At 39.2% G+C, this 16439-nt stretch overlaps 1 protein-coding gene across 1 annotated transcript in view; it reads right to left on the reverse strand.

Annotated features, from left to right (window-relative positions):
* Nucleotides 1–8973: 8973 nt before the first annotated feature.
* The window catches only part of si:ch211-76l23.4, an 8180-nt gene continuing 714 nt past the window's right edge, over nt 8974–16439 (reverse strand). The window contains exons 2-4 of the mRNA XM_036590339.1: nt 15730–15850; nt 14784–14913; nt 8974–10553 (exon numbers count right to left, since the gene is read on the reverse strand). Coding sequence (XP_036446232.1) covers nt 10319–10553; nt 14784–14913; nt 15730–15832 — 468 coding nt within the window. The 5' untranslated portion in view covers nt 15833–15850 and the 3' untranslated portion in view covers nt 8974–10318. The remainder of the gene's footprint in view (nt 10554–14783; nt 14914–15729; nt 15851–16439) is intronic.

Here is a 16439-nt window from a genome sequence, read left to right on the forward strand (position 1 = left end):
GTAAAAACTTTAATAACCTAATTTGGAGGCTTGCTTCAAATTGCATTGTGTCATGGTGTTATTTTACGTGGGTTTTGTTTGGACATTAGCCTCTTTCTCAGAGCATTTAGGCAGTTTGAAAACCTGGGGTGGCGCTTCATGTGAAGCATGTGCAAGCCTTCACCCTCCCTGCCTGGCAGCATCGTGTGATGGGGAGTTCTGGTTAGCAGGTGGGAACTGGCCGTGAATAAATACACTCCCAAAAATTGAACGTTAGATTTGCTTAAAAATGTCATATCAAGTGGTTCCAACAAAATCCATGTTGAAAGTCTATCCACTCTGCAGCCATCAACACCAACAACACCGCTGGGCAGTTATTTCCAGCAATACAATGTCTTATGTCTTTGAATGGGAAGAGACCAAAATACTCTAAACTGAAGGCAAAATTACCTTTAGTGCACAACAGTGTTGTTTTTTTCAGGTTGTGCTGGTTACTGCGCTTGTGCAGATCTTCTCAACAAGTTGGGGGTGGGGGTGGGGGGGGGGCTGACTGGACGGGACTTTCCAGATGCCATATTGGTAATTATGAGCTCCCATTCATATTTCAAACAGTGACCTTCTCTTCCTTTATAACATCTCTGGTTCCACGCAACTGTGTTAAGTAGCTTCTAAGATACTTGACTGAATAATATGTACTTAACAAATTTTTTCATGTTCTCTGTTGTTACAGTTTCAGTCCTCTACACTCATGAACACATCCTCTACACACTTAAAAAGAATGGTTCTTCATGGGTTCTACAGTCAAGAATATGGCTCTATAAAGAACCATGAACGCTCAAAGAATGCTTTTGCATGATTAAAGGCTTCTTTGCACCATGAAAGTGTTCTTCAGATTGATGGAGAATGTGCTGTAGATGGTTCTATATAGAACCTTTCTGAAAAGAGTTCTGTACAGCACCCAAAAGGGTTCTTCTATTGTTGCAAGCTTGATATTGTAACAATAGAAGGACCTTTTGGTTCTACAATGTACCATCTTCAGATTAATGGAGAATGCTGTAGTAGATTCTATATAGAACCTTTTTGAAAAGAGTTCTGTAAAGCACCAAAAAGGGTTTTTCTATTGCTATGATGTCAAGCTTTCAATAATAGAAGAACCCTTTTTGGTTCTATATAGAACCCTTTTCAAAAAGGTTCTATGTGGAACCATGGACAGCACATTTCTTTATCAACCTAAAGAACCTTTCATTATCCAAAAAAAACCTTTAATCATGCAAATCGTTCTTTGCACGTTCATGGTTCTACACAGAACCATTTTCGTTACTAAAGATCCCTTGAAGAACCATCAAGAGTGACAAGGAACTTAAACTTAAATGGTGTGTTTCTTCTAATTTTCATGCACATTTTCTATCTATTTTCTGAGTTTAATATAATGGAAAATATTAAACATAAAATGTAATATTTCAAACAGTGACCATCTCCTCCTTTATAACATCTCTGGTTCCACTCAACTGTGTTAAGTAGCTTCTAAGACACTTGACTGAATAATATGTACTTAACAGCACCATAAACCTGAAAAAATCGTTGCTGTCAGAAGATAAACTTGCATCTCCGAACGATTTTCTTCCAAAACGTTTTGGAACAGCGTTCTCCAATTAATCAGGACATATTCATTTAATTTAATTTCTCTGTTTTATTTTGTTTTTTGGGTTTTTTTTTGTGGCTTTTTTCCATTTCACTAGTAATTACTCACTTAGTGGTACCTCTGTGGAGGGATTTGGAATCCTAGTCATGTCATTATGGGTTAATTTCCCATTTGTGCTGCTGAGGTTCCTGTCAATAGCCAACACCATTCACCAGAGCAAAGCCTGAGAGTAAATTACCACCACACTAAACTACTTTTAAGAGCTCGCTATAAACTTGATTATGACTGAGCTGGGAAGGAATCAACATTCACTGACTCATAGTGTTTGGGTCAAACCCACACCGCCCAACCAGTAAAGCCAGTAAACATGGGCTTTTGCTGCTTTTTTTTAGATGATTTGGAGGCATCAGCCATTTAATTCCCCCTCTTTAAAATGCCTTCATTTCGGTTTTACAGTTCCAGCTTTGGATCACACACTGTAAATATCCAGGAAAAAAGAAGCTCCTTGTGGCCAAACACCCAGATGTGTATTACCGGCATGATGCGAACTCTCCCAGACTCAAGGTTAAAGCAATATCAATGAATTAAGATGCTTTACTGTGGTGCCCCAGGCAGCAGAGGTGTACAGACACAGCCAGAATGGCTTGCATTAACCCTGACTTTGAAGGTCTCAGTTAATCTGTTTTTTTTTAAAGCCAAAAATAATCACATATTAGTATTTCATGAAGCAGAGAGTGTTTACACTAAGGCCTAAGGTGTCGACATGTGGCTCGGTCACAGTTTACAACTCATTATGAATAACACAAATAAATCAGTACATGTAGGATCACTTCTTGTGCAGACCCCTACCCACGCACCTTAAGGTCTGAAACATAATTTACGCAAGGACGTGAACGCTAATGACCGCGCTCGGCCAACGCACTGCAAACGCTCGGACCTTCTGTACAAACTCACCGTACGTTCTTGCGTTGCTGTGACAGTTAGAACAGTACTGAAGGGGACAATAGAGGGCAAATCAGAGAGGGATCTACTGTTATTCCAACAGCCTCAACAGCTGAACGTGGACAGTAGAGGAGAGTGAGCTGCTTTACCTCTTCTCTTTGAAAGGAAATGCGATAATTAAGCATATTTTTATGCCATCTTTGCGTGAGACTCAACTGCTCGTCTGCTATAGCAGTTGATAAAGCACGCTGGCGGTACAAGACTAATTGGTCAGGCCTGGCTCTTGTTTTAGCGGCCCTTGCTGTAACGCTGAAAATGCAGCTTGCGCTTGCGTTATGAAATTCATCGTGACACATTTTTGAACGCAACTACGCGTGAAACCTTATATGAGTACCTCAAAGCATCTGTGTTTGCGTCCTTGCGTGAAATATGTTTTGGGCCTAACACCTGGCAGAATCAGAAACCTCAGCTTCAGCAGTTTATTTCCAATTTCAGTAGTCAAAGCAACTTGTATAGAATAAAGCAGATAATCAGTGAAACGTTCAGCGTGTTCAGAGTGTTGATATCCTACTTTTTCAGCCCTTTTTAAAATTTGTTTTTTCATATCAAAATTAGTCCTAATTCATTTCCACATGACCTTTTTCCAACCTCTCTTTTTTCCCTTAAGCTGCTCTTGTTATTGTGCTTTTAAGACTGATACATGTAAATGAGCTGTGCCTGATTGGCTACCCTGTATTGCGCCTCATTAAAAGTAGCCCAGGCTGAAACACTAAAACTTCAGTGCATGAGCGTGCGCCTGTCTGCTGAAAGCACACTGTTTTACATTGAGATTTTTGTTTGTTTGTTTTATATTTGTGACTTGTTTTTGTTTTGAACTTTTCCCGCTGGACTGAGAGTTTTTTCCCAACATGGATTAAGAACCAAGTGAGAGATTTTGCTGCATGACAGTGGAGTTTGACTTGGTCATGAGCCGTTGACTGTGTTGCAAGCTGGGGACTTTGAACCGCAACATCAGTTTGACTGGGCCGCATGCTGGGGGCTTCACATCACAACACTGGAGTATGACTAGGCCATGAGCTAGAGACTTTGTGCTGCGACATCAGACTTTGACTGGGCCGTGAGCCAAAGACTTTGAATCATGACATCAAAGTTTGACTGGGCCGCACACCGGGGATTTTGAATCATGATACTGGAGTTTGACTAGGCCACTTTGAACTATGACAGTGGAGTTGGATTAGGCCACAAGCTGGATATTTTGCACTATGACAGCAAATACTGGCTGCCTTGCATCATAGAAGTCTGAGTGCATCACAAACTGGGGACTTTGCGCCACAACAGCGGATTTTGACTAGGCCATGAGCCAGGGACTTCGTACCACAACCTAGGAGTTTGACTGGGCCACTAGCCTGGGAACTAAACACTGCAACATTTGTCTAGGGACTGCATGGCAAGCTGGGACTTTGCACCGCAACAGCGGATCTTGACTAGGCTGTGAGCCGGGGACTTTGTACCACAACCTAGGAGTTTGACTGGGCCGCTAGCCAGGAACTAAACACTGCGAGGTTTGACTGGGACTGTGTGACAAGCTGACTTTGCACCGCAACAGTGGATCTTGACGGGCTCTGTTTTAGCATTTTAGTTTCCATATATGAGCTGTATGGACTGGCGAGTAAATGGTATGTTTTGAAACTTTTGAAGTCTACATAGGACATCAATCTCTTTGTTAAAAAAGTGAGGAAATTCTGTTTTCCATGATGTGGGCTCTTTACTGTACAGTGTCTGGTTTTACCATCAACTGGACTGAATAATTGATACAAATATGAATGTGGATATTTATTGACATAAGAAAGCCAAAACATGAAACACGCACTTCTACAAAAGCTCAAAATAATCCGCCATAATGAATTTGTTTTGATTCACTGACCAGCGAGAGCCATCCACAGATGTTTACGCACATTGTCTATACACTGGGGATGGATTTGTAATACCCTGTGAATATATTTAGATTGTCATGCAAGGCTTTTCAAAGAGGGATTCAAATCCGTGACACATTGGCAGATGATTGTCGTGACTATCCTTTTATGGAAAAGTGATTATACCACCAGTTCTCTGAAAATGTTTAACTTGAAGCTGGTTCCTTTGATGGTTTTGATGGTGCAGTGATCTGCAAGTCTGTTAGGTTGGCTAGAGGACCACATTTCTCAACCTGACGCATATGTAAGGCAAACACTAACAGATAATCAACCTGCTGTTTCTTTTTTATAGTAAACGATTTTCAGACGAAAGGGACAAACAGAGCTATACTGAAATTCATTTTGCACTCAGCAGAGTTTAAATTAAGCTTTGAGTGCTACAAGGATTGCATCACTTGTTCTCAACCACTGTGAGAAATCTACACTACAACTTACACACATGAAATAGAAAGTTTATACTAGTAAACTAAGAATAATTTCTCCCATTATAGAAGAAATATAACTGCAAAACAGAGCTATACAGTTTAAAATTTCTAGCTATTTTTGTGGGATTATAATTTTTTGGTTCAATTGGTTGTCATTATTGATACAGTGTTCTGATTGGTTAGCATTACTGCTACTGAGCACTGATTGGTTGACATTACTGCTACTGTGTTCTGATTGGTTAGCATTACCGCTACTAAGTACTGACTGGTTAGCATTACTGCTACTGTGTTCTGATTGGTCAGCATTATCGCTACTAAGTACTGACTGGTTAGCATTACTGCTACTGAGCACTGATTGGTTGACATTACTGCTACTGTGTTCTGATCGGTTAGCATTACCGCTACTAAGTACTGACTGGTTAGCATTACTGCTACTGTGTTCTGATTGGTTAGCATTACCGCTACTAAGTACTGACTGGTTAGCATTACTGCTACTGTGTTCTGATTGGTTAGCATTATCGCTACTAAGTACTGACTGGTTAGCATTACCGCTACTGAGCACTGATTGGTTGACATTACTGCTACTGTGTTCTGATTGGTTAGCATTACCGCTACTAAGTACTGACTGGTTAGCATTACTGCTACTGAGCACTGATTGATTGGCATTGCTGCTACTGTGTTCTGATTGGTTAGCATTACTGCTACTGAATGCTGATTGGTTAGCATTACTGTTACCGAGCGCTGATTGGGTGGTGAGCTGGTCAGCTCGTTGGCCGAGTACGCTTTTACTAATGTGATGAACACACATGAGATACTGTTAGAAAGTCCTATTACTGGAGTTTAAAAGAGTTAAAACACTTTATGCTGTTCTGTGTTGAGTAAATAAGCGCATTTTCTGTATGAAAACAATTTACAAACCATGATTTTACACAATAGCTGCATAGGAAACCATTCATCTAGGACTCTGTAGTGTCTGACTCACGCAGAAGGCGTTATTGAGTGGCAGTTCACCTCTAGAAATTATCTGAATTATGAATGCTCCGTTGCTCTTCAACTTAATCTCTATCTGCCATGTCTGTAGCTGGCAATCAATAATCACAAACAATAATTTTGACACGTTTCCTTGTACTTAGTGCTGAAATTTGCATGCAACAAAGTTAACATCTTACAGTAATGTGATTGTTTTCATGTAATTAAACTGTGTTTAACAGAATTGTGTTACCTGTGTTACTCAGACGTCTCTAAGAGAACAAATAACAATTACATGCGATGCATTTAAGCCATAAATTTCCTCTGTATAGATTATTGCGACTTGCGTTATTTTGTGTGTGTGACTCTGAAGACACTCTGTGAATGTGAGTAGCACAGCACAAGCAGAGGAAGCCTGCCAGACTCCATTTACATTCATTATCAGCTCTGTAAGATTTACACCGTAGAAGATTTATAAGATTTATTTATTTAAGGTTTCTAGTTTCTCAATTTTTAAATAGCATCAGCCATTCATAATTTTAATAAAGCATAACTGGCTTTGTTATTCAAAGGCACAGACACCTTTTAAGTGATGTTTGCTGCGATTGGCTGTTTCTTTCTAAATAAGACCTGAAAATGACTGTTGGAATTTCTCTTAAACGTTCCAGTTTGGGTATTAAAGTGTAACATAAAAGTAAAATAATGAGCTGCGAGATTAATAAAGTCATATCACTATAATTTGAGGAAAGTAATTAGTCATTTGTATTGGATTACATTTTTCAAACACTGCTTAGCAAAATGCCAAAAAAACCTGCTGACTTGAAACTCACTTTCATTAGAAGCACCTGCCCATTGACTTCTACTATGAGTGTATTGTGAGTCAATGGGTTCTATGTTCTTTTCTAAGCGCAGGGAAGTTATTGTCCAACCTAACTGACTCTGGCAGATAGAGATTTGGTTCAAATGCAACAAAATATTCCTTTAACCAGTTTCAGCTTTCTGTTTTATAGAGCCGCAGGTGTAGGTTTCCCTCTGGTGGTGGAGAACAAGCATTACAACCTTTGCAGCATTCAAAGATGGCTTTAGGTCTGAGTGCAAAATGAATTTTCTCGCTGGCACTTCGGCCTGAAAACTTTTCATACAGGCGGATAAAAATGGCAAGAAGACCTGATGATTTCTTTGAAACAAAAAAATACATGTCTGTAGTTTTTAGTTCATTTCTTTTTATCAGTTTCATACTTTTGCATTTATCATGGTATCATCATCGGTCAGAAGCTCTGCCCACAACCATGTAAACAAAATTGTGTTGAATACAGCTCGTATGTTCAGTAAATGTGCTTATTAATTTCACATGTGAAGTTCAAATGTATATTCTTCAAAGAAATTTTATATATGTTATGTGAACCCAGCGACAGCTGGCTCACATGGTTACTGCTGGTAAAACTGTCTGACTTGACAGCTCCTTCTCCAACTTCAACCAGCTACTCCTGCCAACCACCAAGGCGAGGCTCAGTTAATCTCGAATATATCCTAGGCCTTTTGGAAGTTCAGTTAGTTGTTCCAGGTAGTTGTTAGGAATGGAAATCAGTGGCAGCAGCTCTATTTGAGGGCTCCTTACTGAAAGAGTCACTGTAAAACTGATACAAGCTAAAATATGTTAATGTCTGTTACAAGGCTCACATAAAACATATGGAATGTCTTAAAAGCTTCAAGTGCACATGTTTAATCTAGAGCGGCCAAAAATTCTCAAATGATTCATCAGCTTCCCAATCCCACAGGGGTACTAGCAGAAGTTAGCACTGGCTAAGATTTCACATTTATGGCCTAAACTCAGGACTTAGCTCTAATAGTCATAGTTTACCACTGATTTACACTCTGTCTGAACCCCATGTGTCAAACACAAGGCCTACGGGCCAAGTCAGGGCCGTGGCACAATCCTGTTCGGCTCATGAAATTATTTTCATTTTCTATTATTATTAGCCCGTTTCACCATCAGCTGCACTACAATTCCCAGCAAGCACTGCAATATAATGTGCACTCTGACCCCCTTCTATAGGCCAGAGGTTACACAAAGATAAAAGATGCCTGGTGTCTAATTTAAGCAAATAGGCATTTAAAACCTATCAATAAAAAACATTTTTTTATTGAACCTCTTTAACTCCTTGGGATCACCGGTGGTTCCAAAACACACTTCGTCAAATTCTTTACTTCATAACTTTCATATTTCATAAGCTTCATTCAAAAGGTGGGGGTCATATGAGAGCTGTAACTGTCTTCTTTCCAGTCAAATAGATGGGTGATGTAGTTTTAAACCCTTATAATAAAAGAAGCTGAACTAAAGTCGACTCATTTTTCCACAAATCTGGGCTATAACCTATAAACAGATGGCGTCTCTTCAGTGATCTGCTCTGTAAAAATGATTTTTATAAAATAATACAAAGAGCGTCTAAGATTTTTGGCTTTCAGCAGTAAATTGTAAACATAAATTAATATGTGTGATCATAAAACACATGTTCTGTTAATTTGGAGGGAGCTTATACAAAAAAAAATATTTCATGCAGTTACTGAATAATTAGCCTTACGATTTGGGCATGAACATTCAGATGGAAAAACTGAAATATACCCATGAGCATAAATGGTTAAAATTATCTTTGAATAGTTCAGTTTTTGTATACTTTTCAATACACAATGTCCAGTTCAGGTCATGGCAAAATGTTAAGTAAAAATGAAATAAAAACAGATTTGTTAAGATTTTTAATTTGGCCCTTTCAGTGGTTGAGTTCCACACCCCTGGTCTAAACCTTGAAATGGGTCTCAGAGAATGAAATCACCCATATGAATATGGGAAAATAGCAGAAACCTCTCTTCACCTGCATAGCAACTGTTTCTGATCATGTGGGAGCAACTTACCTAATGATCCAGCCCTCCAGTAGCTAAACATCTGCAGGTGTTTAGAACGCTCACAGAGAACGAGGGAAAGGGTAATTCGATGTAGACAAAATGACGCTTGTTTGATGCTGTTTCTCAACATATTACTCACAGATAATATATGCAAATGACACTTTATTTGTAGCTTATGCAAGACTGCAATTATGAGCCAGAAGACATTAAGCACCACATTACCATGCTCTCTAGACAGGTGTAAAAGTGATGTTTCTAATAAAATAATTAGCTCATATATCAGAAACGTGCCGTGCGTGTTAGAACAGGCATGTCATTGGTCGTTATGAGTCACTTAGGATTTTTCCATATACCTTGTTTGCAATGCTTGTTTTCGTGTCATCTAAATTGGATTTACTGCGTTTTGCATGTTGTCACTGTCAAGACAAAACCTCATTAAAGGGCCCACATTCACCTTTTTTATGAAATCTGTGTTGTTTTGTGTCATCGTTTATTTTTTCCCCTGACCATTTTCCAAGCTCACTTTATTCCTTAGAATTAAACAGGCTGTTTTCATAATTGTGCCTTTAAGATTGACATATGTAAATGAGCTCTGTTCCGAATGGTTGATCTGTAGTGTGCCTCAATAAGCAGCCAAGGCTGAAACACTCCTTATAACTTCAATGTGATAGATTGTAACTTCAGGCGGACAGATGAAATGCACTGGTTTGTTGTGACATCACAAAAACAATGGTTTCAAAACAGGCTGTTTTTTGCAGCCTAGTTTCCATATATGGACTGTATGGACTGGGGAGTGAGCAGAGCACTTTTAAAACGTTTACAATGTTTATATTCTAGATCAAATTTATTTCAGAAAGTGAGATTTGGTTTTCCATAATATGGACCCTTTAATGTTTAACCAGATTCTATTTTGGACCTTTTCTATTGGTCCTTTTCATGAAATGTTCAATGTAAAGGGCAGCTGCTGTTTTCAGATGGTGCCAAAAACTACAAATCGAAGGTGAGATTTTGATTTGACAGTGACAATATTTATGATATCAAAGTATATAATTGTAGATGGTGATAACTCGTACACATATAAAGATATATATACATATATAGCATAATCTGAGATGATGTATACACTGTGCTATCATAACCTACTACATAGCCTACCAGCTACTCCATGCATGCTCTTATTGTAGACTTCTACACTCCCCAACTGGGGCTTTTGCTTACAGCAAAACCACAAAAAAACAAAAAGGGGTGGGGGTGTGGGGTAGGGGGGTGTGTGGTGTGGGGTGTGGGGGAGCGGGGGCAATTTTACCTCGGTCAGCATATTGTATATCACCAGTTTCCCAGCAACATGCAGTAACAAGATGCTAAAAAGACTGAGAAGCTCTACGGAAAATAAAGCATCATACAAACGTATATCAAGGTGATTTGCTGTCTACGGCTTCGGAGAGAGTGCCAGCTCTATCTGGGATTTCTCAGAAAGCTCCTCGCTTTCACGAGATTGGAGTTTTCTTCTTGATGATTCTCCTCCGAAATGGGGGGAAACCCGCAGCTCCGGGCGCTTCACCAGTTGTAGCTCCGGTTGTACCTCTGGCGGCCTTTTCCGCCTTCAGCTCGTCAATGAAAGTCTCAATGGGCCCAAACTTCTCCGTCAGGTCGCCAAGGTGAGCCTTCAGAGCATTGAACTCCTTGTACAGGTCATCCAAGGCCTCTGAGAGAGGCTGGATCCTGAAAAGGTCATTAATAAAGGCAGGAGGATGAGAAGAGGTGGGCGGCATCGTCATTAAAGCAGTGTTGTAAAGTACATCACAATACTGATAATGCTTTTCTGAGCAACACTTGAGGTTTCTGCATAATTCAGTGGTTGAGATGTGAACAGAGTCACTCAGAGTGGTTTGGTGTGAAATGGTTCAGATGTCTTCACAGTGGTGGTGATGGGAACCAGGGGTCACCATGACTACAACACAAATATAGCCATTTTATTTACTATCCAAAACCACCAGTGAACCTACACGTGTTTTCTGAGCTCTTATATGTAACAATGATGATGGTAAAACAGTCCCTGCATGTACCTCTCCAACACAAAAAGATTTCAAACAATATGTTCTCAAAACATCAGGCTGTGAATTCATAACCATTTCATGTAATAATTTTCTATAAGGGAGCTTTTAGAGGTGGACGTCTGGTTCCTATCACCACCACTGTGAACAATTCTGACTTAGTAAGTTTTTCTAGAACTGAGCATATCATATAAAACCACTCTGAATGACTTTGTTTACATATTAACAATTTATTTATATATGCAGAAATTTTGAAAAAGCAGTGGAGTTCCCCTTTTAAGAACAATAAACAACTGCATGCATTAAAAATGCATAGTAACTCATAGCTGATTGGATGGCAGTCCATTATGACATCATCTTCTTTTCTTCTTCTTCTTCTTCTTCTTCTTACTATTATTATTATTCAGATTTATTCTAAACTGCTTTCAAGCTTGTGCCATGAGGAGCAATACAGGGCAGCCAATCAGAACAGAGATCATTTACATATATCAGCCTTAAAGGCACAGTAACAAAACAGTCTGCTTAAAGAGAGGTTGGGAAATGGTCATGTGAAAATAAATTATTATTATTAAATTATTAACTATTTTTGGTGCACAAAACAGCTCAGACATCATAAGTGTTTCAAATACCAGTATAAATGCAGGAGATGGGCCCTTTAATTTTTCAAACATTGATTTATAGCCTTTTATGAACGTGTTTCTGCTGTTTTGCTGGTGCACTCTGTTAGAAAACCTAAATATTGTGATACTGTCTATGGTGAAAATGTCTTTAAGAATGGTTTTGTTCTATTTTTAATGTATTCCCCACCATTGGTAAAAGGCCTGAGTCTGACCATGACTGGGTTTATGATTTGCTGGCCGTGTGCCGTGAGGGACAGGGGCTTGAATGGAGTCCAAACCATAAGGAGTCTGGAAGTTTCTGATTGAGCATGTAAAAGTCTGCAAAAGTTTCCAAGTGTTTTTCAGACATAATGAGATGGTCTGCTCTAAAATAAATCCAGGAACTCAGTCCTGGCATTAGTGTGCACCCCAAACTAGCAATTTTCTGTCCCTGCCATGTTTTCTGTGCATAATAAACAAAGAATGTTTATCTAAACGCTAAGTGATGATGAATATTTGAGTCAGGAATAAATGAAAAGCACATGTTATGTAGGAAACACTGGAAGCCAGATGATATAATACTATCACGATACTTAAGCCACAGTATGATTCTATTGCAACAATTGCAAAGGTCTGTGATATGCCAATTTTTTCAGAAGGGATGATATATGACAATCATGCATTTTGATATCCTAGTAGGCTATCAATGGGCTTAATACACTGTCAAAAACAAGAACTGACCTAAAGGGCAACCAACAGGAATTTATGGTTCTAGTTCTAGTTCATTTTCCATGTTCCTGAGAGACCTTCATAATCACTCTAAAGCATCTAATTTGGCTGATATGAAACAATATACTGCACTGCCCTACTGGAAACACCAGCATTGACTAGCATGGCTGGTCACCACCAAAACCAGCATATTGCTGCTATCGGAACAAAACCTTGTATCTCCATTTTTGTCGTTTTTCAGTTTTTTACATAATTTAAAAATGCCTGTTGCCTTTGACAATGTGTATAAATTTCATTATAAAAAGGCCAAAATAAATGCCCCAAAATTATTTGGAAAAAAGTCTGGTTCCATTGACCTACATTACAAGTCAAGTAGGTTTTGTCTTTCTCCTGTAAAGTTATCATTTTGGCGATACAAGGTTTTGTTCCGACAGCAGCGGAACAAAACCTTGCTGTTATGCTGGTCAACCAGAATGACTGTGCTGGGTAACCAGCTAAACCAGCACTAGTCACCCATTACAGAACTGACTCTCTGTGTGATTTTCCTTTCCTTTCTTTCTTTCCTTTGCCGAGTTGAACAGCTACCCATCCTGTGCATCTGATGCTGCTGCCTCTTCTGCCTTGATTGGGTGCCACTGCTCGCCAGCCCTCTGGACCGGCTTGACCACCATCAAGCTCCATGCTGTACTACGCCGTGCAAACCTCACCCTCACAACCTGACCCACAAGGTTTCTTCCTGTTTCTTAGGACGTTTTTCCTTGCCACTGTTGCCTCTGGCTTGCTCATGGGGGCTTGGACCCTGATTTCTTTCTGTAATGCTGACTTCCTTGTAAAGCTGCTTTGTGACAACACCTGTTGTAAAAAGCGCTATATAAATAAACTTTACTTACTTACTTACTTACTAGCATAAACCAACATAAACCAGCTTAGACCAGTATGGAATGGCTGCTGGTCTGCTGTTTTTTTCAGCAGGGTGGTCTTTGCCAACACACTTACAAATGTCTATATTTGCATAGACAGATGTGTAGATTCAAGCACAGCTTTCATTTTTCTCTCTAACAGTTAGTTGCTGACAGTAAATAATACAGTACAGAGTTCAGAAATATCTAAAATTACACAGAATCATGTGTCGAATCAAACAAAGCTTATAATCTTCTCTGAGAGAGAAAATCTGAGCAGAAATATTCTCCGGCCACAAGCATACATGCTGATAGCAGCAGGGTTAGCCTCCTCGCTAGCTTATGTTTCCACAACAAACTATGCTAAACCGCTAGCATTGATGCTAAAAACATTAGCATTGTCTTCCTGAGTAGCTCATTCATTATCCTTAACAAACTCTTTACAAAGAGTCTAAAAAATAGCAATAGATACATCAACATACCGCGCTACACTCTTAAAAAAGATGGTTCAAGTGTTCTTTAGTAAAGGGAATGGTTCTGTTTAGAACCATGAGTTCTATATAGAACCATTTGTATGCGGTTCTTTACATGGTGAAATGGTTCTAAAGATGGATGGAGAATGCAATGTTTATGGTACATAACACCAAAAAAGCTTCGGCTATTGTTACAATGTCAAGCTTATATTGATAGCATAACCCTTTGAAGCGCTATATGGAACCATTTTCAAAAAAGGTTCTATATAGAAACATATACAACACATCCTCCATCCCATTTGAAGTACCTAAGTACTGAATGGTTCTGTATGGTTCTGAATAGAACCATTTTCTTTACTAAAGAACTCCTGAAGAACCATGTTTACAGAGTGTAGTTTATACTTTGGTGCATTTGTTGGTGATATAATAGCGCTGACCTCATATTCACTGGAAAGTGTAAAGAAGTTGCTAAATTGTTGTTGTTTTCAGCTGCAGAGGAGAACACAGTGGGTTCTGTTACCAATCTTAAGTACATACCAAAAAGCAAGGTGGAACCTTTCGGTTTTCTGGCGTTGAAGGTTTTGATACTTTGTGCCATGTAAAAACTGTTTAGAACCATGAGTTCTATATAGAACCATTTGCATGCTGTTCTTTACATGGTGAAATGGTTCTACAGACGGACGGAGAATGCAATATTTATGGTACTACACAGCACCAAAAAAGGTTCTGCTATTGTTACAATGTCAAGCTTATAATGATAGCAGAACCCTTTTAAGCGCTATATGGAACCATTTTCAAAAAAGGTTCTATATAGAACCATATACAACACATCTTCCATCCCATTTGAAGAACCTAAGTATTGAATAGTTCTATGTTCCTTACTAAAGAACCCTTGAAGAGCCATGTTTACAGAGTGTAGTCTATACTTTGGTGCATTTGTTGGTGATATAATAGCGCTGACCTCATATTCACTGGAAAGTGTAAAGAAGTTGCTAAATTGTTGTTGTTTTCAGCTGCAGAGGAGAACACAGTGGGTTCTGTTACCAATCTTGAGCAGATACCAAAAACCATAAAGGTGGAACCTTTTGGTTTTCTGGCGTTAAAGGTTTTGATACTTTGTGACATGTAAAATGTCCTCTGTATAAAATATTGTGATAGTATGTGGTGTCCACAGTTTTTAGCCCATCCTTAATTCTACCTGGAGTAGTCCGGCAACAGGGTCTGGTGGTCATTCTGTAGAAGACCCTTGATTCTGTTCAGGATATCAAACCTCCAGTCATCCAGAACTTGAGTCAGGTTGGCCACGCCTCGCATGTTCACTTTCTCCGCTGGAGACCCAAAGGCCAAACACATTAGAACGTTCCATTTTATTACCATGTAAACTGAGTATTGATGACCGTTCTGAGTGAAAACACACTGAACAAAATATATAATAAACAAAGGCCTGTTAACCCTTTAACACTTGTGTGGTGTTCGGTTCTGTGGGACCCATTTTCAGTGAGATTAAAAGAAAAACTGATGAGATTTATTATTATTTCAACCTCAGATTTCTTGTCCTTATTTTCTGTGAAGATCATATAAAATAACCCATTTTCAGTGTCTTCACACTGTTCACCCCCCACACATTTATATTACACATGTGGGGTTGGGTGAACCTGCGGGGAGTAAAAGTGTGGAGGTGCTGTGTCCTTCACTCTGTTCTCCTCCTACATGGCCTGCTGTTAGTGTGTGTGTGTGTGTGTGTGTGTTTGTGTGTGTGTGAGGATGGACAACATAGACAGGCTGCTGACTGGCTACAGCTGCTAAAGGAGAACCCTACGCTGGACACTTGTGATATTTTAAACATCTGGTATTTTCATATAAATTGTTATGGCTGTAATGATTTAAACAACAATAATGTGGTGGGTCCACCAGACCACTGAGTACCAAACACATCAACACCACACAAGGGTTAAATGGACCTGAGCCATCCTAAGGCTTTACACAGAATTACACAGAAAACCATGCAAAATGACTGAGTTATTATTAAGTTGTCGGAATGGCTAGTAGAAGTTTGGAAGTTTAAGGGAGCACAATGCTGTGAATCAATGAGTAATATGCACCGGACACTCATTTGGATTACAAGAAAAAGAAAAGGAGCTTACAGCCTTCACGATAATTCCATTCCTCTTTAACAGGGCGTCTCCTCTGGCCAGACACCATGACCGCAGCTAGAGACAGAAGCAGCAAGCTCACCCTGAAGTCCATTCTGGCACGCTCCTCCACCTTCACAAGCAAAACAAGCAGAGGAACCCAGACTCAGAGATGTTTAGACTTCAATCTCCTGCACTGGACACATGCCATACCCACAGCCTCATACCACATTCTTCATACCACTCCACTCTGCTTCTTGCAGAGTGAACATATTGGAGACCATAGAACGTGTCATAGAATGTGTCAAAGTTTGGGCACGTGCCACATTTTGTGTTTTATTAGATCATTTTATTTTTAAATAGAACCTGCACAATAACATTTGTTGGAAAATGTCATATTTAAGTGTATTCTCTGTAGAGGACCAGGATGCCAAAACTTTGCATAAGACTGTAAGTGGAAAACATGTTATGTTAGAGGAGCCAGAGTGAAACGCATTGATATTTAAGCCTGTCAACACTACTTTATTAAAATATTATAAAATATAAAAACAATATTAATATATTGCTGTTGTCGGAAGAAAACCTTGTATCTCCAAAATGGTAACTTTACAGGGGAAGGAAAAAACCTACTTTGCTTTTAATGTAAGTCAATGGAACCAGACTTATTATTATTATTGAATTAGATTTTCCTTAATATGGGCCCTTTAAATTTGTTTACTTCG

This window comes from Colossoma macropomum, unplaced genomic scaffold (assembly GCF_904425465.1).
Source record: "Colossoma macropomum unplaced genomic scaffold, Colossoma_macropomum, whole genome shotgun sequence".
NCBI classification, from domain to species: domain Eukaryota; kingdom Metazoa; phylum Chordata; class Actinopteri; order Characiformes; family Serrasalmidae; genus Colossoma; species Colossoma macropomum.